This window comes from Babylonia areolata, chromosome 6 (assembly GCF_041734735.1).
Source record: "Babylonia areolata isolate BAREFJ2019XMU chromosome 6, ASM4173473v1, whole genome shotgun sequence".
In the NCBI taxonomy this organism is placed as follows: domain Eukaryota; kingdom Metazoa; phylum Mollusca; class Gastropoda; order Neogastropoda; family Buccinidae; genus Babylonia; species Babylonia areolata.
The window spans coordinates 10,926,250-10,948,345 of record NC_134881.1 but is presented as its reverse complement, the minus strand read 5'-3'; the positions used below and the strand labels follow the sequence as shown (position 1 = coordinate 10,948,345).

Below are 22,096 nucleotides of genomic sequence, written 5' to 3'. Positions count from 1 at the left end.
CACGGATCAGGTATGTGTAGTGTGTGTGTGTGTGTATGTGTGAGTATGTGTGAGCGAGTGTGTGTGTTTTTGTGTATGTGTGTGAGTGTGTATGTGTGTGTGTGTGTGTGTGTGTGTGTGTGTGTGTGTGTGTGTGCTGTTTCTTTCGGAGGTTTTGGCGTGGTGGGGGGGTGGGCATCAGGGGAAACTGGACTATGTTAGTGTGGGTGCCGCATTGCTTATGTTGTGTTTGTGTCCGTGTGTGCTTGTTCTGCTCACACGTGTGTGTGCATGCAAGCATATATCTGTATCCACACACACAGATAGACATGCGCACACGAACACACACACACACACACACACACACACATGCTCATGCACTTTTTTGTTGTTGTTGATTGACATCAAACAAAAGAACAGACAGACATACTCAAACACACAAACACACACACACACACGCACACACACACACACACACTCACATAATAATAACAATAACAACCGTAATAATAATGATTATAGTTATCATTATCATCATCATCATCATCATCATCATACTTGCAGGTAGATCTATGTAAAACGACTCACACCCATCAGTATCACGACATGACATGACACATACACGTGTCCTTTTGCGGGCAGATATTCAACGCCAGCAAAGAGCTGAATGAGTCGAGCCAGTACAAAGACATCCGTCTGTTCACGGTGGCTATGAAGGAATCGGCCGTCCCCTTTCCAGACTTGCAGGCTGTTGCCGAACCCTGGTCCCTCCCCAACGCCAGTGAGTACAGGGTGACAAAGTACAAACAAACACCGTTAAGTTTGGTCTATAAGCCGCGACTTTTTCTCCCAGCTTCTTCAACCTCTGCGGCTTATACAATGATGCGGCTTATTTGAGGATTTTAACGATCCCGGGCGTGTCACTTGAAAAGTACTTCACCAAAACTGGCCGTTTGCGACGAGCAAGCTTTGCTGAAGTCTGTCATTGGATCCTGACAGCATAGGGAAAAGTAAAGCAGTCCACCATTATCAATGGATTTTGTAAGGCTGGACTGTGTGCTGCAGCAGCCTACAGTGCAAGCGACGAATCAGCAGTGGCCTCCACCTTGCGTTCATGTTCAACAAGTGAAAGCGAGGCTGAAGTCAGTGACAAGATGGTGGAGGAAGCTGTGCTGGTTCTCTTCAACTCGGATACTGAAGTACGAAGATTTCAGTGGATTCAGTGAGCAGGACGACGTTGAATAAATGTGACTGTCCCTAAATTACGGATCATTTTTTTTATGTGGCACTAGCAGTATTTTTGCTTGCTTTTCTTTGTGTTGTTTTTGTTTGTGTTTATTTCATAACCTACAGTATTGACAGCTTTTCCGTAGTATAGGTATGTGTTCTGGTACCGGTAATAAGTGCGGCTTGTAAGCCAGTGCGGCTTATATGTGTATGAAGTTCAATTTTTTTTTTAAATTTAGTGGGTGCGACTTATATACCAGTGTGCTCAATAGACCGAACTTTACGGTAAAAGGAACCGGAAGAAAATGTATGATGAAAAGATAATAATTAAGAATATAGATTGATGATGACAATGATTATAATGATGATGATACTACTACTGATAATGATGATGATGATAATAATAATGATAATAATGATGATGATGATGGCGATACTAGTATTATTATTGCTACTACTACTACAACTAGGAAAGAAAAAAAGAATAATAGGCATGAATATAGATAGATAGATAGATGGATGAAGAGAGTAGCCTTAATTTCACATTGATAAATATTTTAGATACAATATGATACATCACAACATAATACAACACAACACAATACAATACAATACAGCACAATACAACACAACACAATACAATACAATTCAGTGCACTGCAATACAGTACAATGTAATGCAAGCAATGTGATGCAGAGCAGTACAGTACAATATTGTTTGTATTTGTATTTGTATTGCTTTTTATCAGATTTCTCTGTGTGAAATTCAGGCTGCTCTCCCCAGGGAGAGTGTGTCATATACAACAACGCCACCCTTTTTTCTTTTTTTTTTTTTTCCTGCATGCAGTTTTATTTGTTTTTCCTTTTAAGTGGATTTTTCTACAGAATTTTGCCAGGAACAACCCTTTTGTTGCAGTGGGTTCTTTTACGTGTGCTAAGTGCATGCTGCACATGGGACCTCAGTTTATCTTCTCATCCGAATGACTAGCGTCCAGACCACCACTCAAGGTCTAGTGGAGGGGGAGAAAATATCGGCGGCTGAGCCATGATTTGAACCATCGCGCTCAGATTCTCTCACTTCCAAGGCAGACGCATTACCTCTAGGCCATCACTCCACAATACAGCACAATGCAGTGCAGTACAACACAATGCAATACATTACAATATAGTACAGTGTTGTACAATACAGTACAATGCGATGCAATGCAATACAATACAGTACAACACAATATGATACAAGACAATGCAATACAATTCAGTACACTACACTGCACTACAATACAATACAGTACAGTGTAATACAATATCATGCAATGCAATATAGTGCAGTGCAATACAGTGCAATACAACCCAACCCAACCCAACCCAACACAACACAATACAACCCAACCCAACCCAACCCAACCTAACCCAAACTTCCTCGTTTCATTAAATCAAATTTTGTCGACAGCGACGGTGGGAAGGAGTCCTTTCCACTACTTTTCTGCCGTGTGCTGGCTGTTTGGCAAGCGGCTGTACCAGACGCTGGGCTACCCCATCGGGCTGATCGACACCACCTGGGGGGGCACGCCTGTGGAGGCATGGTCCTCTCCTGATGCGCTGTCCAAGTGTGGAGTGAAAGAGGAGGCAGGGGGAAAGATGGAGGAGGAGGAGGGGGAGAAGACAGGGTATGTTTGTCATTGTCGTTGTCGTCTTCCTCGTTTGTAAGCTGTGACATTCTGTCGTTTACTCTCATTCGCGTTCACTGGTTTACACGTTTGCTCGTTTACACGAGTGGGCTTTTACGTGTAAGACCGTATTTACCCCTGCTGTGTAGGCAGCTTACTCTGTTTTCAGGGGTTGAGGAGGTGTTGAGGTAGGGGTGCATGCCAGGTATGTTCTTGTTTCCATAACCCACCGAAGGCTGACATGGACTGTGGGATCTTGAATGTGTGTATTTGATCGTCTGGATGCATATACGCGTGACGGGAGATTGCGGTACTAGCAGGTCTGCACATACGTTGACCTGGGAGATCAGAAGAATCTCTGCCCTTTACCCCACCAGGTGCCGTGACCAGGATTCTCAAACCCAGGACCCTCAGATTGAAAGTCCAACGCTTTAACCACTCGCCTGTTGTGCCCGAGTTGTTGTTGTCATTTTCCTGTCCCAAAGCTGTATTTGTTTTGGTTTTCTTTTATGTGCTTTGTGTTGTATATATTAGTATTTACATTGTGTTTGTTTTCGCTTGCTTTTATTTGCTCTGTGTTGTATAAAGCACCGTTTACTTTGTGTTTTGCTGTTGTTGACTTTGTTTGCTCTGTGTTGTATGAAGATGTATTTGTGTTTGTTTCTGTTTGCTGTTTATTTGCTCTGTTGTATAAAGCTTTATTTACTCTGTTTGTGTTTGTTTCTGTTTGCCATTATTTGCTTTGTGCTGTATTAAGCTGTACTTACTAGTTACTGTTTCGCATTTGCTGTGTGTTGACTTCATGAAGTGAGGTCTTATGAGGCATGCTGAAGCCTTGTTTTCTTGATGTGTTGGTGCTTGTCTACAGTGCCACGCTCGCTTCTTTTTTGGGGTATGTGGGATGGGTTTTTTTTGTGTGTGTGTGTGTGTGTGTGTGTGTGTGTGTGTGTGTTTGTTTGTGAGTGCAATATTTTACTGAGGTATAGGAGGAAGGTGGCAGAATGGTTAAAATGCTTATCTGCCAATACAGTGTTCCTGAGGGTCTCGGTTCAAATTTCGGTCTCGCTGCTTCTCCCAAGTTTGACTGGGAAATCAAACTGAGCGTCTTGTCGTTCGGATGAGATGATAAACCAAGGTCCCTTGTGCTGCACACGCTTGGTGCCATTATTTGCTTTGTGCTGTATTAAGCTGTACTTACTAGTTACTGTTTCGCATTTGCTGTGTGTTGACTTCATGAAGTGAGGTCTTATGAGGCATGCTGAAGCCTTGTTTTCTCGACGCTTGAGTTGATGCGTTGGTGCTTGTCTACAGTGCCACACTCGCTTCTTTTTTGGGGTATGTGGGATGGGTTTTTTTTTGTGTGTGTGTGTGTTTGTGTTTGTGAGTGCAATATTTTACTGAGGTATAGGAGGAAGGTGGCTAGCGAAAATCCGACCCCCAACAGAGAAAGGAAAGACAGGATCGACTTAGAGGCAGAAAAAAACGAACAAATCGAGGGTGCCGAGTCGAATCGAGTACACAGAATGTAAGAATACAATAAACACAAGCCACATGCAGCAAAATAAGGCCAAATGAATACGCTTAATAGCCAAAAAAAGCGTAAGACGAGACAGAGCGTAGACCTGACAAGATGGCGTGGAGAGCCTTGGCCAAAGGAATGATTCAGCGCTTATAGCTTTTAGAGGCGTTTGATTGGCTGAGAGCGGGCGGGCCCGTCTTTACACTGTTAGCCGCACGAAATTTGGCCAAGCAGAGCAAACCATAGGCCTAGTTTGCATCAGTTTGACATGGTAAGTATATGTAACACCAAACATGGAGTATAATACAAACTCCTCCTATCTGCCAATACAGTGTTCTTGAGGGTCTCGGTTAAAATCTCGGTCTCGCTGTTTCTCCCAAGTTTGACTGGGAAATCAAAATGAGCGTCTTGTCGTTCGGATGAGATGATAAAGCAAGGTCCCTTGTGCTGCACACGCTTGGTGCACTTAAAAAGAACCCATGGCCACATAAGTGTGTTTCTGTGGGGGAAAAATCCACTCTGATAAGTACACAAACATATCTACCTGACAAAGCATGTTGGGTGATGCTGCTGGTCGGGCATCTGCCTAGCATGTGCGGTGTAGCATATTTGGATTTGTTTGAAAGCATTGATGCCTCTTTGAGAAACTGAAACTGACTGACCCCATTGTCTGAATGTTACCTGTCAAAAGTTAATTTGTGAGCAATGTTACTTCATTATATGTAAGTAGTATTTACACATGAATTTGTACATTTGTGCATGGTACATGAGGAAACACAATTATTGAAGAAAAATCATATCATTGTCTTGTGACAGCGACAGAAAATTCTTATCAGTGTCTTGTGACAACTACAGAAAATTCATGTAATTGTCTTTCATGTCTTGTGACAATCATTGCCTTGTGACAACTTCTGAAAATTCATATCATTGTCTTGTGACAGCTACAGAAAAGTCATATCATTGTCTTGTGACAATCATTGTCTTGTGACAACTGCTGAAAATTCGTATCATTGTCTTGTCTCAGTCATTGTGTTTTGACAATCATTGTCTTGTGACAGCTACAGAAAATTCACATCATTGTCTTGTGACAACTACAGAAAATTCATATCATTGTCTTGTGACAACTACAGAAAATTCATATCATTGTCTTGTGACAGCTACAGAAAATTCATATCATTGTCTTGTGACAGCTACAGAAAATTCACACCATTGTTTTGTGACAGCTAGAGAAAATTCATATCATTGTCTTGTGACAGCTACAGAAAATTCATATCATTGTCTTGTGACAGCTAGAGAAAATTCATATCATTGTCTTGTGACAGCTAGAGAAAATTCATATCATTGTCTTGTGATAGCTAGAGAAAATTCATATCATTGTCTAAATTCATATCATTGTCTTGTGACAGCTACAGAAAATTCATATCATTGTCTTGTAACAACTACAGAAAGTTCATATCATTGTCTTGTGACAACTAGAGAAAATTCATATCATTGTCTTGTGACAGCTACAGAAAATTCATATCATTGTCTTGTGACAGCTACAGAAAATTCATATCATTGTCTTGTGACAACTACAGAAAATTCATATCATTGTCTTGTGACAGCTAGAGAAAATTCATATCATTGTCTTGTGACAACTACAGAAAATTCATATCATTGTCTTGTGACAGCTAGAGAAAATTCATATCATTGTCTTGTGACAGCTACAGAAAATTCATATCATTGTCTTGTGACAACTACAGAAAGTTCATATCATTGTCTTGTGACAACTACAGAAAGTTCATATCATTGTCTTGTGACAGCTACAGAAAATTCGTATCATTGTCTTGTGACAACTACAGAAAATTCATATCATTGTCTTGTGACAGCTACAGAAAATTCATATCAGGGAGGGTGTGCAGACACGCTTTCATCTGATTTACATGGAGGTTCCCTGGTTATTTTTTACACAAGAACTGCATGCTCATGTGCGTCTACATTTCCTTTTTTTTTTTCTTTTTTTTTTTTTTCCAGGTCACCAAAAGCGCTAAAATTTTGTCGTGGAAATCACTGTTCTGATGAAAGGATTTTGAACAGTTTCGGTGTCTATTTTTGCAAGTATACAAGATGTATTTGGTTTTATAATTACACCCATTATTTGCTTTAGTCTTCTATGTATGTTATTTACATTGAGCATGTTTCTAGTCATATATCTGTCATTACGTATTCAAACTGATCCATTTATAAACTCTGCACAAAAGTTGTCCGAACAAAGGCAGTGCAAACTCTAGAGAAGCCAGTTACGGTTGTGGGCAGCCTATGACATCATATGACCTACTTCTCGCTCTCTGAGCTGACGTAAAGTCCGCCAAAAAAGTGGACCTGCAAACCATCCCTATTGCCTTGTGACAGCTAGAGAAAATTCATATCATTGTCTTGTGACAGCTAGAGAAAATTCATATCATTGTCTTGTGACAGCTAGAGAAAATTCATATCATTGTCTTGTGACAGCTAGAGAAAGTTCATATCATTGTCTTGTGATAGCTAGAGAAAATTCATATCATTGTCTAAATTCATATCATTGTCTTGTGACAGCTACAGAAAATTCATATCATTGTCTTGTAACAACTAGAGAAAGTTCATATCATTGTCTTGTGACAACTACAGAAAATTCCTATCATTGTCTTGTGACAGCTACAGAAAATTCATACCATTGTCTTGTGACAACTACAGAAAGTTCATATAGTTGTCTTGTGACAACTAGAGAAAGTTCATACCATTGTCTTGTGACAGCTACAGAAAATTCGTATCATTGTCTTGTGACAAGTACAGAAAATTCATGCCATTATCTTGTGCACAGAAATTCGGAGGTGTTCCCTCCGTACCAGGGACCTGGTGGCAATTCTGTGCTGTGGAATGCTATGGTGAACCCTCTGCTCAATATGACTATCTATGGCGCTATCTGGTACCAAGGTGTGTGTGTAAAGTTCTGTGTGTGTGTGTGTGTGTGTGTGTGTGCATGTGTCATGTGTTGTGTGTAGAGATTTGTTGTTGTTTTTTTTCTGTTGTTTATTTATGTGTGTGTGTTCTCAAAAATAAAAGAAAAACAAACAAACAAACAACACATTTATGTTTGACGTTGCCTCTTCCCTTTTCTGTGTTTGTTTGCCATCTTGTATTAGTGATATAAGTTAAAAAAAAAAAAAAAAAAACAACAACAACAACTCATGTTTGCTTTAAGTGTACACACTTTTGGTGGCAATGAAGTAACTTTCCATGCTGGTATTGCTTCCATTTCGGAAACTGTATGGTGTTTTTTTTTGTTTGTTGTTTTTGGTTTTTTGCATGTAATTTGGTCACATTTGGATGTAAAGATGTCTCGAAAGTGACATTTGTTGAACAAGGAGATTCTTCATTGGTTCGATCTTGATCATTTTGCTGACAGGGAATAATAATAATAATGATAATGGTATTTATATAGCGCTGAATCTTGTGCAGAGACAAATCAAAGCGCTTTCGCACCAGTCATTCACACGCATGCATAACTCTAAAACTGGAGAAACTAAAGACAGGGAAGGGAGGCTATTTTGGGAAGAGGTGGGTTTTAAGGCCAGACTTGAAAGAGCTGAGTGTGGTGACTTGATGCAGCGAAAGAAGAAGTTCATTCCAGTTGCAAGGTCCAGAGAATCTGATGACTCCTCCATTTCACTCTAAGAGAATAAAAGTAGTGACAATAGTGATGAAGATTATAAGTGCAGAAACTGTGCCAGATTTTGCTGTTGTCACAAACCAGTACAAAACAACAGACTTACTGTGGTAAGGTCAGGGACATTAGACACTCATCCTGTGCTCTAAATCATTGTGGCTTCCAAGACATCGGCTAAAAACCATGTGTATGCTAAACTTGAAAATAGCACAGCTAAACTTGGTCATTCTTTTTTCTTCCATTTAGTTCACAAAATATAATGATAATTGGGCTGCCTTCAGGAGCAAGGGCAGGTTGAGTTTGTGTTTTTTTAACAAGTGTTTTTTGCAGTTTCTTAATGGCAGGCTCAGGCTGGCAGGCAGGCAGATATGGTTTCACATGGCAGGGCCATTCACGATGATTTTTAAAAAACCCAAAAACAGGCACCAAATACTAGGATTAAGCCAAGAAACCTTGGATTGAAAGTCCAGCGCTTCAAACCAGTTGACAGTCGCACCCCGTAGTGGCCTAACCAGTTCGCACATTCACACAATGTTTCACAGGTGAGCAGGACTCGAGCACAGCTGTGATGAGGAACCGCTACAACTGCACCTTTCCTGCCATGATCGACGACTGGAGACTGAAATTCTCCACCGCCTCCCAGCAAACCAGACCCGACTTTCCTTTTGGGTTTGTGCAGGTGAGTTCATGATGGTCAGGTGTTTTTGTTTTTGTTTTTTTTAACAACATCACCTGACAAAATGGCAGTTTGTCTGCAAAACTTAGCCGTATGAAGTGCACAGGAACAGGTGTCGAGATGGCTGCCGTCAAAAGAGGGCGCTAGCCAGGGGGACAAAGGGGGACGTTACCTACTTCCGGGAGGTTATCGGCCGTAGTTCTCTCATTTTCTCCGCATAGGCGGATAGTAGTTTGCACAGGACAGGAATGTCAGACCCCTGCCGGAGTCTGCACTAGTTGGATCACGGTAAGTATGTTATTTAAACGTAATTTTAGATAGAAAATTTCCTTTTGTCTGCAGTGTTATTTGATAAATGTAAATGCGTTTGCTATTCTTCTTGCCTCTGTGTGTGTGTGTGTGTGTGTGTGTGTGTATTTTTTTCATATTCATGTATGACAATGTATTGATTTGCTTTTAAAGTTCTAAATTGTGTCATGATCTTTAGATTCATACTCTGGAAATCTGGGTTTTTTTTAATGAAAACAATGAGAAAGAACTGCACACTGCATGTATATAAGTGAGTGTGGTGATTGTGTGAGTAATAACCAAACTCTGCTCTCTCTGTGTGGTGCAGTATGCACTGTTTCCAAAACTTGAATTTTGATATGGATTGAGCAAGACATGAGTGAACTGGTCTCTGTTTTTACATTGTTGGGTTTTTTTTTTGTTTTTTGTTGTTGTTGTTTTTTTTTGTTTTGTTTTGTTTTTTGTATTTTGTATTTCTTTTTATCACAACAGATTTCTCTGTGTGAAATTCGGGCTGCTCTCCCCAGGGAGAGCGCGTCGCTACACTACAGCGCCACCCTTTTTTTTTTGTATTTTTTCCTGCGTGCAGTTTTATTTGTTTTTCCTATTGAAGTGGATTTTTCTACAGAATTTTGCCAGGAACAACCCTTTTGTTGCCGTGGGTTCTCTTACATGCGCTAGGTGCATGCTGCACACAGGACCTCAGTTTATCGTCTCATCCTTCTTCTTCTTCTTCTTCTGCGTTCGATGTTTTGGCTGCGTCAGACGGTCACCCCTGTCGCCACGATGTAGCCCACGGTCTTCTCCAGGTCGTGGCGGTCTCCCCAAAGCTGCGCCTGTAGCTCCGTGCCCCCTGGCCAGGTTTGACGCCATAGAGCTTCATGGGTTGGGCAGTGTTGGAGGATGTGTTCAGGGGCCTGGGGTCCAGTGCCACATGGACACTCATCAGTGTGGGCGATCTTCATACGGTGAAGGTGACTCAGTAGTCGGCAGTGGCCAGTTCTCAGTCTGAAGAGGACTGTCTGCTGGTGTCTCTGGAGCTGGTGGATTGGATCGACACCACTGTTTGCACCCAGCCTTCTCTTCCACTGGTTCTGGTAACGGTTGTGGATGATGGTCCTGGCCTCTCTGTAGGTCACGGGGTGGCTGAACTGCTTCATTTTGCTGCCTGCCTTGGAGAGAGCATCGGCCTTTTCGTTCCCCGTGACCCCACAGTGAGAAGGAACCCACTGAACAGTGAATCGTCTCATCCGAATGACTAGCATCCAGACCACCACTCAAGGTCTAGTGGAGGGGGAGAAAATATCGACGGCTGAGTAGTGATTCGAACCAGCACGCTCAGATTCTTTCACTTCCTAGGCGGACGCGTTACCTCTAGGCCATCACTCCAGTTGACCTTTCAAGATTATTTTGTGTTTTCTTCAGTTGTTTTTAACTCTCTCCATACGAACGACGAAAGAGACGACGTTAACAGCATTTCACGCCAATTACCATCATCAAAATATTGCAAGCGGAGGGCTCTTATACTGAAGAGGTGAATGTTGACAAAGAATACCACAATTCTGACGACGGAAGCTATAGGTTGGGTCATTCAGACACCCACTGGACATCTGAAGGGTCTGTGAAGAGGAGAAGAGAGGACTGGCCGTACTGAGTGAGTTAAGACCTGACAGTTTACTCAGCCCTGAAATGGCCCACTGTTCAGTCACCTGGGCTGCAAGCAATGTGATAGAATGAAAGATGACTGCTCAGTCTAGAAAAAGATCACAAAAGGAGAAAGTCTTGAAAACTGAAAACAACTGTGGGTTGTAAAACTCATTTTTGATCAGGAGCGTCCAGTATTACAGGCGTAGTGATGACATGGGTTACAGTCAAGTCACTTGTTTCGTTTCCAGTTAACACAGTCATTGAAGACATACCCATGGTAAAAAACAACAACGCCAGGTGCTGTTTTTTTGCCAAAAGTGAGTCTTGTTTTATAAAACAACACAATAGAACACAACACAATACAATACAATGCAGTATTACAGGCATAGTGAAGACATGGGTTACAGTCAAGTCACTGTGTCATTTCCAGTTAACACAGTCATTGAAGACATACCCATGGTAAAAAAAAACCCACATCAGATGCTTTTTTTTTTTTTTCCAAAAGAGTATTACAATTATACAAAACAACACAATAGAATACAACACAATACCACACAATACAATACAATACAGTGCAATACAATACAATACAATACAATACAATATTACAGGCGTAGTGAAGACATGGGTTACAGTCAAGTCACTGTGTCATTTCCAGTTAACACAGTCATTGAAGACATACCCATGGTAAAAAAAACAACAACAAAAAAACATTGGATGCTTTTTTTTTCTCCAAAAGTGGGTCTTGTTTTATAAAAAAAGAGTAATACAAAACAATACAATACAATACAATACAATACAATACAATACACAATATTACAGGCGTAGCGAAAACATGGGTTACAGTCAAGTCACTGAGTCATTTCCAGTTAACACAGTCCGGGAAGACAAACTCATGGTTTAAAGCAGCAGACGCTTCGTTCCAAAAGTGAGTCTTGTTTTACAAAAAAAGTAATACAATACAATACAATATTAGAGGCGTAGTGAAGACAGGTTACAGTCAAGTCACCGCGTCATTTCCAGTTAACACAGTCAGTGAAGACAATCCCATAGTAAATATGGTTTAAAAAATACTTTGGACGCTTCTTTTCAAAAGTGAGTCTTCTTTTATAACCTACAGTTATTTAGGGTTTTTTTGGGTTTTTTTCAATAGACCTCCATTTATATGCAGTATGACATTGATTTTTTTTTTTCTTTTTTTTCGGTGCAGCTGTCAGGCAATACTCCAGACATGTCAGTGACAGTGGGGTTCCCGGACATCCGCTGGCACCAGACGGCCGACTTTGGGTACGTGCCCAACCCCAGGATGAAGGGCGTCTTCATGTCTGTGGCCATGGACCTTCCGGACTTCACATCTCCCTGGGGCAGGTGGGTAAAAGTGGGTTAGACGGGGGTGGGGGAGGCCACGATGCTGAGGTGATGAACTGTGTGCACTCCCCTCTCTTTGCTGTCTTTGGTCAGCTTCATCCCCATTTTTTTTTCTAACGTTTTGTGAGAGGATTTTTTTTGTCAAAACGATGATGGTGTATGATTTTTCTTTCGGGCAGCATTCATCCCCGTGACAAGCAGGACGTGGCGGAACGCCTCTTCATGGCGGGGATGGCTGTGGCTTACGGCAGGTCCCCTCTTCCCGAGGGTCCACGACCTGTCAGCATCGTGCAGCAGGGAGATAACGTCGTCGTTAACTATGCTGCTGGCGACTGGCTCCGTGTGCTCTCCAAGGAGGGTTTTGAGGTCAGGTTCCTGTTTGAACAGCTTTTTTCAGATTCATTTCGATACAGGATTCGGAGGTTCTTATGGTCATTTCAGAGGTTTTTCTCTGCTTCTGCTACTGATGTATGTGTGTGTTTGTGTGTGTGTGTTGTGTGTGTATATATATATGTGTGTGTGTGTGTGTGTGCACCCTTTTTTTGTGAAGGCCCTTGAGCCGTGTTTGACAATAATATGCTCTATGTAAATTCACATTCCTATCATTCTTATTTTCATGGTAAGTATTATCATCATTTATATCATGTTATATTTACACTCTTGTTGCTGTCAGGAGTGATGCTTCAGCAAAAAAAACCCTCCTGGTTTGTGTGTGTGTGTGTCTGTATACATGTTGGTATTATAGCCTCCTGGCGACCTAACATCGATGGTTCCCTGTGGACTGCTGACACTTGGACTGTGACGGACTAACCCTTGTGTGGCTGCGTATGGCAAGACTCAGAGAGCAGGGTCTGGGAGCAATGCCGCTGAAACTGTGCAAATGATTGGTGCAGCAGCATCAACAACAAAACTTACAGCATTAGCAGCGTTAGCTTGAAGCTGTGTACCTTGTGAATGAAGAGAGTTACCACTCTTTACTATTTGTTGTTAATCATTTGTTCTTCTGGCCTCATGTGTTTTTTTTTAATTCATTCATAGCATACTGAAATGTTGTTTTTTTTTCATTGTTTATTCATTTATAGTATACCAAACTGTTGTTTGGTGGTGTGTTTTTTTAATTTTTATTCATTTATAGCATACTAAACTGTTGTTTTTTCATTGTTATTCATTTATGACATATTGAAGGGTTTTTTCTCATTGTTTGTTCATTTATAGTATACTAAACTGTTGTTGTTGTTGTTGTTTTTATTGTTTGTTCATTTATGGCATGCTAAACTTGTTTTTTCATTGTTTATTCATTTATAGCATACTAAACTGGGGCTGTAGATTTTTTCCCAACCTTTTTTTTTTTTTTTTTTTTTTTTTTGTTGTCTTTTCCAGTTCTGCTGCTCCTGGAATGGCCATCAGCAGCAGTGCTCTAGCAAGACCGCCTGGTGGCTGCCGACACCCATCATGGGCAGCAACTCCACCTCCCTGATCCTGGACGCCAGCGTGTGCGGGGCCGGCCAGTTTATCCTGGGCCTTCGCTATGCCTGGCGGGAGTCGCCTTGCGTCTTCAAGAGGTGCGCCGTGTACTCGGACCAGAACGGCCTGCCGGGCCCTCCGTTTGTCACCTTGAAACCTGTCATCAGTGCCAACACCATCGGCGGCAACGTTGGTGGTGGTGGAGAGTTCACCTACGACATCGACTGGTCCAAGCAGCAAGTGATTCCTGAGTGAGAGTTGGTCACTGGGTATATCTTTTTGTTTTTGTTTTCTTTTCTGTTCTTTTTTCTGTTGTTTTCACATGCATGTACGCACGCGCGCGCGTGCACACAAAATAATGATGATAATAATTTCAGCAGAATTACTGCTTTATCTTTACGAGATGTGACCGTTGAGATGGGTTCACTAACATGTGGGCTTACATGTTCAGGATAATATGAATGCATGCGGTTTGTTTTAACCCCTCTTGACTGCAGCTGCTGATGAGCAGAGAAAGGCTGTCACCTCAGACCTAGGACAAAGAGTTGGCGCGACACTACAGGTCATGAGGTTAGTCGCCATTCTTCTTTTGGGACTTCCTCCTTTTGGGGGTTTGCATTACTTTTGCTCAGCGAAACCAGTTTAGAGGAAGGGTTTCTCGATGCTGTTTTGATTTTTTCCTTCTGATTTAGCTTTCAGTTGGTCATGCAATTTAGTTTTCGCTTTGATCAAATTGTAACGTGTCATGGTCTTGTGATTAATGTAGGCATCTTTATACATATATATATATATATATTTTTTTTTTTAATCAAAACTATGCAATCAGTGCCACTTACAAAGAACGTCAGTGGCCATATTACTCCAGTGCAAAGTGGGGTCCAGTTTCTTTTCTTTCTGTTTTTTTCCCCCTTGCTAAGAAGGTTCTTTTCTTCAAAAATGTTCATAATGTGGCAGCAAACTGCACTGCTGATTTACAAAGATTTTTTTTTTCTTTTTTTGTAATTCTATATTTTTTGCAATATGGTTTTTTTAGTTTTGACTGACTCTAGTGAAACGTACTGCTGTATGAAGTTCTGTCATAATCTTTTTTTTTTTCTTTTACTTTTTTCTGTTTCTGGAGATACATCTTGTATGGTTTTGATATCAGTGCCGATTCAAAGTTTTCATATTGATGTGATACATTTTTACCTGCTACAATTTCCTGGTAGCATGAACTACCAGTACATCAGGGTGCCAGCTGCCTTGCCTACAGATATTTAAGTTAAAAGCTACACATATCAAAAGAGTATCATGTTTTCTTATATAAAAATCATAACCTTATACATATTCAGACAAAGTGATCCTCAGCTTGTATTTTGCTACTTTTTTTTTTATATTCTTTTCTTTTTTGTGTTTGAAGATATATATATATAGATGTAGATATATATATATACTTAAATTACCAATGTGAGATTCAGTGTAATTTCTTCATGACAGTATGTGTTAACTTTTATATGATATTTATCTGCAATGCTTTTTGTTGTCATGCTACAATGGTGCTGTTTGTCCCCCCCTGCTCCTTTTTGTTGTTGTAATTTTTGAAAGTATAATGTATGCATTGTGTCAGTATGTGGCCTTTGTAACCTTCCTTTCACTGCACTCTCAAGAGAAACGAGATGTCACTGACGGGCGCAACAGCCGAGTGGTTAAAGCGTTGGACTGTCAATCTGAGGGTCCCGGGTTCGAATCACGGTGACGGCGCCTGGTGGGTGAAGGGTGGAGATTTTTACGATCTCCCAGGTCAACATATGTGCAGACCTGCTAGCGCCTGAACCCCCTTCGTGAGTATATGCAAGCAGTAGATCAAATACGCACGTTAAAGATCCTGTAATCCATGTCAGCGTTCGGTGGATTATGGAAACTATAACATATCCAGCATGCACACCCCCGAAAACGGAGTATGGCTGCCTACATGGCGGGGTAAAAACGGTCATACACGTAAAAGCCCACTCGTGTGCATACGAGTGAACATGGGAGTTGCAGCCCACGAACGAAGAAGAAGAAGGAGGAGATGTCACCACATGATACTAAACGTCAGATAGACCGATCACATCACCGTTGAACCAGTGCGGCCAAACCATCAAGCAGCGAACTGGGCCGCGATTATGAAGATCTGCTGACATTAGTCAAGAAAAGAAAACTACATTGGCATGGTGGCATAACAAGGTCCAACAGCCTTGCAAAAGCAGTCCTCCAAGGTGTTTATATGAAGCTTTGAAGCTTCCGTCACCAGTGCATGTCATTTGTTATAACGTCAAGTTTTATTATATGTTGTACACTGGGAGCAGGAATAAATGCTTGACCAGTCTTCAATGAAGGAACTTTTGAGAGAGAGAGGGGAAGATATAAAAACAAATTGACGGACTGACAGTATTGGTGAAGAGGTAAAGTGTCCGCATAGGAGATGAGAGAATCTGAGCACAGTGGTTCGAATCACGGTACAGTCGCCAATATTTTCTCCCCCTCCACTAGACCTTAGTGATAATCTGGACACTAGTCATTCGGATGAGACAATAAACCGAGGTCCCGTGTGCAGCATGCACTTAGCGCACATAAAAGAACCCACGGCAACAAAAGGGATGTCCCTGGCAAAATACTGTAGAAAAATCCACTTCGATACTCCTAGAAAAAACAAATAAAACTGCATGCAGGAAAAAATACCAAAAAAAAAAAAAAGGGGTGGCGTTCTCAGTTTAGCAACGCGCTCTCCCTGGGGAGAGCAGCCCAAATTTCATACAGAGAAATATGTTGTGACAAAAAAGAGAAATACAATACAATACAATACAATACAATATTGCAGAATAGACGGGAAAACCATTTGAAGACATCCAGGGTTTGACAGACCCTGGAGGAATCTGGTGAACAGTTCTTCTGCGTGTCAACCCAGTGACTCTTCACAGAGTTCAGGGAGATGACGAAAATGATGGTGGTAATTAATGGTGATGAGGGAGATGACGAAAATGATGGTGGTAATTAATGGTGATGAGGGAGATGAAGAAATGATGGTGGTAATTAATGGTAGTGAGGGAGATGACAAAAATGATGGTGGTAATTAATGGTGATGAGGGAGATGAAGAAAATGATGGTGGTAATTAATGGTGGTGAGGGAGATGAAGAAAATGATGGTGGTAATTAATGGTTGTGAGGGAGATGAAGAAAATGATGGTGGTAATTAATGGTGATGAGGGAGATGAAGAAAATGACGGTGGTTATTAATGGTGATGAGGGAGATGAAGAAATGATGGTGGTAATGGTAGTGAGGGAGATGAAGAAATTATGGTGGTAATTAATGGTGATGAGGGAGATGAAGAAAATGATGGTGGTAATTAATGGTGGTGAGGGAGATGAAGAAAATGATGGTGGTAATTAATGGTGGTGAGGGAGATGACGAAAATGATGGTGGTAGTTAATGGTGGTGAGGGAGATGAAGAAAATGATGGTGGTAATTAATGGTGATAAGGGAGATGAAGAAAATGATGGTGGTAATTAATGGTGGTGAGGGAGATGAAGAAATGATGGTGGTAGTTAATGGTGGTGAGGGAGATGACGAAAATGATGGTGGTAGTTAATGATAGTGAGGGAGATGAAGAAATGATGGTGGTAATTAATGGTAGTGAGGGAGATGACGAAAATGATGGTGGTAATTAATGGTGATGAGGGAGATGAAGAAAATGATGGTGGTAATTAATGGTGGTGAGGGAGATGAAGAAATGATGGTGGTAATTAATGGTGATGAGGGAGATGAAGAAAATGATGGTGGTAGTTAATGGTGGTGAGGGAGATGAAGAAAATGATGGTGGTAATTAATGGTGGTGAGGGAGATGAAGAAAATGATGGTGGTAATTAATGGTGGTGGTAGTTATCGTGTGGTGTTGGGAATTTTATGCTTGTTTGTTTTGTTGTTTTCTACTGAAAATGAGAAGTGATGTTAAATCTGCCCTCTTTGTTTATATATAAAAACTCTGACATCATGTGACTGGCCATCAGCTGGTGGAAAGTGGTAAGGTGTGAGTGGGTGTGTGTGTGGGGAGGGGGTGTCTATAAAAATCATGTGATCTCAGGATTCAGCAATGTATTTCTACAGGGTTCACAAAAAGTTAAGGACCGTTTAGGAACTTGCACAGTAGTCTTCTTTCTTGGGGGCATGGTGAAAAGTTGCAGACGTTTTTGGTTTGTTTTTTTTCCCCAATTTCTTCTTCTCCTTCTTTTTTTGGCAAGCAGCAGTATTTTCCGCCAATTATTAACGAGCATCACCACTCATAACCACAGGTGATCCATAACATGCACACTTCCATTCTTTTACATTGAAAAAAAAACCCCACAGCGGTTGTTTATAAACTATCACTGAATGACAGTTACATTTTTGGCCGAAACATCCAATTTTTAAAACGCCTTTTTTCTTTCAAGTTGTCCATGGTGCACGTGTTCCTGACACAGCCGTTTGTGTGTTTAGTAAGAGGCCAGTGGTAGACAGTATGAAGCCCGCATGGTTCAAACCATTTCTCTCTAGTTTTAGATACACACACACACACACACACACACACAATTTTTTTTTTTTTTTTAAAGAAAACATACCTGCTTTTGTAGGCTGTTCCTTAACTTATTTTGTGAAGCGTGCATGTGAACATGTTGAAGGTGTGCAGCTTCCAAGTCCTTTGTTTATTTGACTGTAATGTCAGTCAGGTCTGACCACCAAGAATGTGTGGCGTAGTTCTGAGGACTTTAGTGTTTTTATTATCATTAATGTTGTTGTTATCATCATTATTATTATTATTGATAATGTTATTGATATTATTATTATCATTGTTACATTGGGCACGTTAAGAGAGATGCATTTTCCCTAAACCAGCTTTTGACCTGCTCATGTTTCTCAGTAACACCATATTTCAAGACTGAAAATGTATAGGTTCAACTGATTCACCATGAAGAATATCATATCAGTTCAGCCACAGAAATGCAAAGATATTTAACTTGTGAAACTAGAAGAATGATAAGAGAGAAAGAAAGATGAGAAAGAAAAAAAATCTCTTGTGGCATGTGTTGTTTAGCCAGGGTAAATCAAGGTAATAAACGGAAAACTTGATTTGAAAGAAAATGGTTTGATCAGGTAGAAGATCTCAATCTATTCTATAGTTAGAAAGGGCAAAGCCTTTTTTTTTTTTTTTTTTTTTTTTTTGTTTTTAAAAGAACCCTATAATTTGGGTTTGATGTATTGCTTATTTCATACAGGCTTTTGATATTCAAGTTGACTAAGATTGTATATATTTACTTGAGTACTTAAGTTGTTGAGTCATGCATTTTGTGGAATGATGTCCTAGTGATAATGCGTCCACCTAGGAGACGCGAAAATCTGAGCATACTGGTTCAAATCCCACAGACGCCAGTATTTTCTGCCCCTCCCTAAACCTTGAGTGGTGGTCTGGATGCTGGTCAACAAAAGGGTTGTCCCAGGCAAAATTTTCTGTAGAAAAATTCGCTTTGATAGGAAAACAAATACGCTTGTAGGCAGAAAGAAAAGGGTGGCTCTCTCACTGCAGTAATGTGATCCTCCTGGGGCCGTATTCAAGAGACCATCGTGCCTGCGGCTAAATGTGTAATCTGCCTGAGGCAGGGCAAACTACCCGAAGGTAAGCAATATCCAGTATTCATGAACACATGAGCCTACCCGCGGGTATACAAACTTTGCTACCTGCCAAGGGTGACTGCCCATGAAGCAGAGGTAAATATGGCGGATTCTTTTGCAGCATTGTTTTTGGGTGTGTTTTTTTTTTTTTTCAGAGAAAACAGGCGTGCTTTATGTATAGCACATATTTTGCGAACTCTCTCGATAATGTTCCGAACCGTGGTGCAATGAGAAGTGAAACTGAGAGCATGAGTAGACGGGGATCACGGGGATTTTTAATCATAGACAACAGGTTAGCTGTCTGAGCAAAACGTGCGTGTCTTGAACTTGAAGGCAACTTATCCTTCACATTAAACTGTACCCGCGGGTCCCTACCATGTCAAAGGTAACTTGCCTGAAGGCAAAATGAATTTTGTCTTGAATTCAGCCCCTTGAGAGAGCAGCTCAAATTTCACACAGAGAATTATGTTTTGACGAAAAGAGTAATACAATACATCACAATATAATGTAATGCAACGCAAGATAATGCAATACAATGCATTGCAATACAATACAATATTTACTTATGAAGTTAGTAACATCTGTACAAACTAAAGTTGGTAAGATCTCGTATGCATGTTGTGTTATTCAACAGCCTTTTGACATTTTTCATTTAATGTGATGTATCGTTTTTTCACAGTTTGTAATGCTGCACATTTAGTTGGACTTACTTGCATAGTTAGATCGAATGTGTAACTTTTGATAATATAATCCTATTGATTTTCTTGTATTGTAAATGCTAGGAGCAAAATTTATTTGAATAGGTGGTAAATAGATAATATAGATAAACTTTTTTATTCTGACGATGATGATGATGATGATAGTGTTACCCCCCATGGGAATGCCGAGGGTCTTTCAGTATAAATAGCATCCCCACCTTCTGGGAATTCTGTGCTAGAAATTTCCTCTTTTCTATCACTCTCTTTGTTTCTGCCTTTTTTTCTTTCTTCACTGTTGTCTCCTTTTTCTGTCTTCCCAGTGCATTCCCATTCCTTTTTTCGAGCAAGCCTTGACACTTTTTTCTCTTTTCTGCAGTCTGTGATGTACTGTCTGTGCTGTTTTGCTCTGGCGATTAGGTAGTGAGATGTAAACACTGGGGTGGGCACTAGCTGCCCATTCTGCAGTGTTATTTGCCAATATGTCCTTTTTTGTGTATTTTTTGTTTGGCTTTGAGGTATTGTTTTTTTATTTTTGTTTTTGTTTTTTTCCTTTTTTATAATATTTTTGTAATCTGGGGATGATAAATTAAGCGGAATAGCTGGCATCCTCAGTCATAGATAAAAAATTAAAGTTTATAAAAAAACTTTTGGGTGGTAGTTGAATCCTCTTAGTTTTGACACGACGTTTCGGACCATACTTGACAACGGGCCTATGGTCCGAAACGTCATGTCCAAACTAAGAGGATTCAACTACCACCCAAAAGGTTTTTATAAACTTTAGTTTTTTGTCTTTGAAGAATCCTGCAGTCATTTTTGTCTTCATCCTCTGTCATATTTATCAGAAGGAGCTACATGGTTGGAGTACTGTGTCGTGAACTGTGTTTTGTGGGTTTGTCTTAATGTTTTGTTTTGTAAATGCGACAGTTTTGTGTTGACGTGGTTGAGCATTCGTATGGTTTGACAGTCCTGATATGGCCCTGTGCAGTCGGCAGGACTATAAGCAACAAGAGCAAGAACATGATAGTGGTAGTATCATTAAACTTCATTTACCAAAAAAAAAAAAAAAAAAAAAAAAAAAAAAAAAAGGAAAGAAACTAAAAAGAAAAAAAAAAGAAAGAAATATAAAAAAATAAACAAAACAGCAGCCTTGTTTGGGGATTATAATATATGGATATTTGTTGTTTTGTTGCTTTTTTTTTTTTTTAATACTTTTATATATATATATATATATATATATATATATATATATATATATATATATATATATATATACTTTCAGCTTTCATTGTCAGCTGAGATATAAATGAAGTGAACAAAAATGTAGCCTGTTGAATAGATAATAAAATAAATAAGTAGTAAATGACACACCTTTTTGGTATCACAGTCAGCTGGTAAAACTAGCTGAAAATTTTCTTAGGAAGGAAGAAATCTGGTGTGATTTTACAAAACTCTGTGATGACAGCTCCCTGTGAAGAAGGAGAATAAGCCAGCTGAAATTGTTCTTGTGAAGATACGTATTTTGTGATGCAGAAAATTGTTTAGTATGTTGATGATGATGATGATATGGATACTTATATAGCACCTATCCTCGGCCGGAGACCAAGCCCTAAGTGCTTTACAAACTCAGGGACATTTGCACAACAGACTGACTTTTCCCTCCTTTTCCTCTCGCTTTTTGACTCACTTGTGTAAACAAAGTGAGTCTATGTTTTAACATGGTGTTCGGTTGTCTGTGTGTGTGTGTGTCCGTGTGTGTGTGTGTGTGTCCATGGTAAACTTTAACATTGACATTTTCTCTGCAAATACTTTGTCAGTTGACACCAAATTTGGCATAAAAATAGGAAAAATTAAGCTCTTTCCAGTCATCTTGTTTAAAACAATATTGCACCTCTGGGATGGGCACAAAAAAATTTTAAAAAAAGAAGCCTAATTATATGCAAACTGCATTTACTGTTATATTTATATTTTTTGTATTCTCTAAACTTGGCACTTTGACCTCTTATTCTGACACAACAACTAGAGGAGTCATTGTTATCATTTTTTGTTTAAACAGGAACTTCTTTTGGTAAGCATGGAATTTTTATTTATTTTGCAAACGTTTTGGTGCAGATAGTAATAAAGGGAAATTACTCTGTAATTAATGCAAGGGGACTTAATTTATCACAAGTGAGTCTTGAAGGCCTTGTCTCTCTTGTTTTCTTTGGTGGTGGTTCACAG

General features: G+C 40.1%; 2 protein-coding genes across 2 annotated transcripts in view; one reads left to right on the top strand and one right to left on the bottom strand.

Moving 5' to 3' along the window:
- LOC143282729 (sialate O-acetylesterase-like) overlaps nucleotides 1–20,603 on the top strand; it is a 24,522-nt gene extending 3,919 nt beyond the window's left edge. Inside the window, exons 3-10 of the mRNA XM_076588457.1 lie at nucleotides 1–10; nucleotides 622–760; nucleotides 2,656–2,872; nucleotides 7,231–7,343; nucleotides 8,619–8,755; nucleotides 11,898–12,055; nucleotides 12,235–12,421; nucleotides 13,436–20,603. The exon at nucleotides 1–10 is cut by the window's left edge and continues 215 nt beyond it. Coding sequence (XP_076444572.1) covers nucleotides 1–10; nucleotides 622–760; nucleotides 2,656–2,872; nucleotides 7,231–7,343; nucleotides 8,619–8,755; nucleotides 11,898–12,055; nucleotides 12,235–12,421; nucleotides 13,436–13,774 — 1,300 coding nt within the window. The 3' untranslated portion in view covers nucleotides 13,775–20,603. The remainder of the gene's footprint in view (nucleotides 11–621; nucleotides 761–2,655; nucleotides 2,873–7,230; nucleotides 7,344–8,618; nucleotides 8,756–11,897; nucleotides 12,056–12,234; nucleotides 12,422–13,435) is intronic.
- Nucleotides 12,304–22,096, bottom strand: part of LOC143282730 (nuclear apoptosis-inducing factor 1-like) — a 30,306-nt gene continuing 20,513 nt past the window's right edge. Inside the window, exon 3 of the mRNA XM_076588459.1 lies at nucleotides 12,304–12,430. Coding sequence (XP_076444574.1) covers nucleotides 12,423–12,430 — 8 coding nt within the window. The 3' untranslated portion in view covers nucleotides 12,304–12,422. The remainder of the gene's footprint in view (nucleotides 12,431–22,096) is intronic.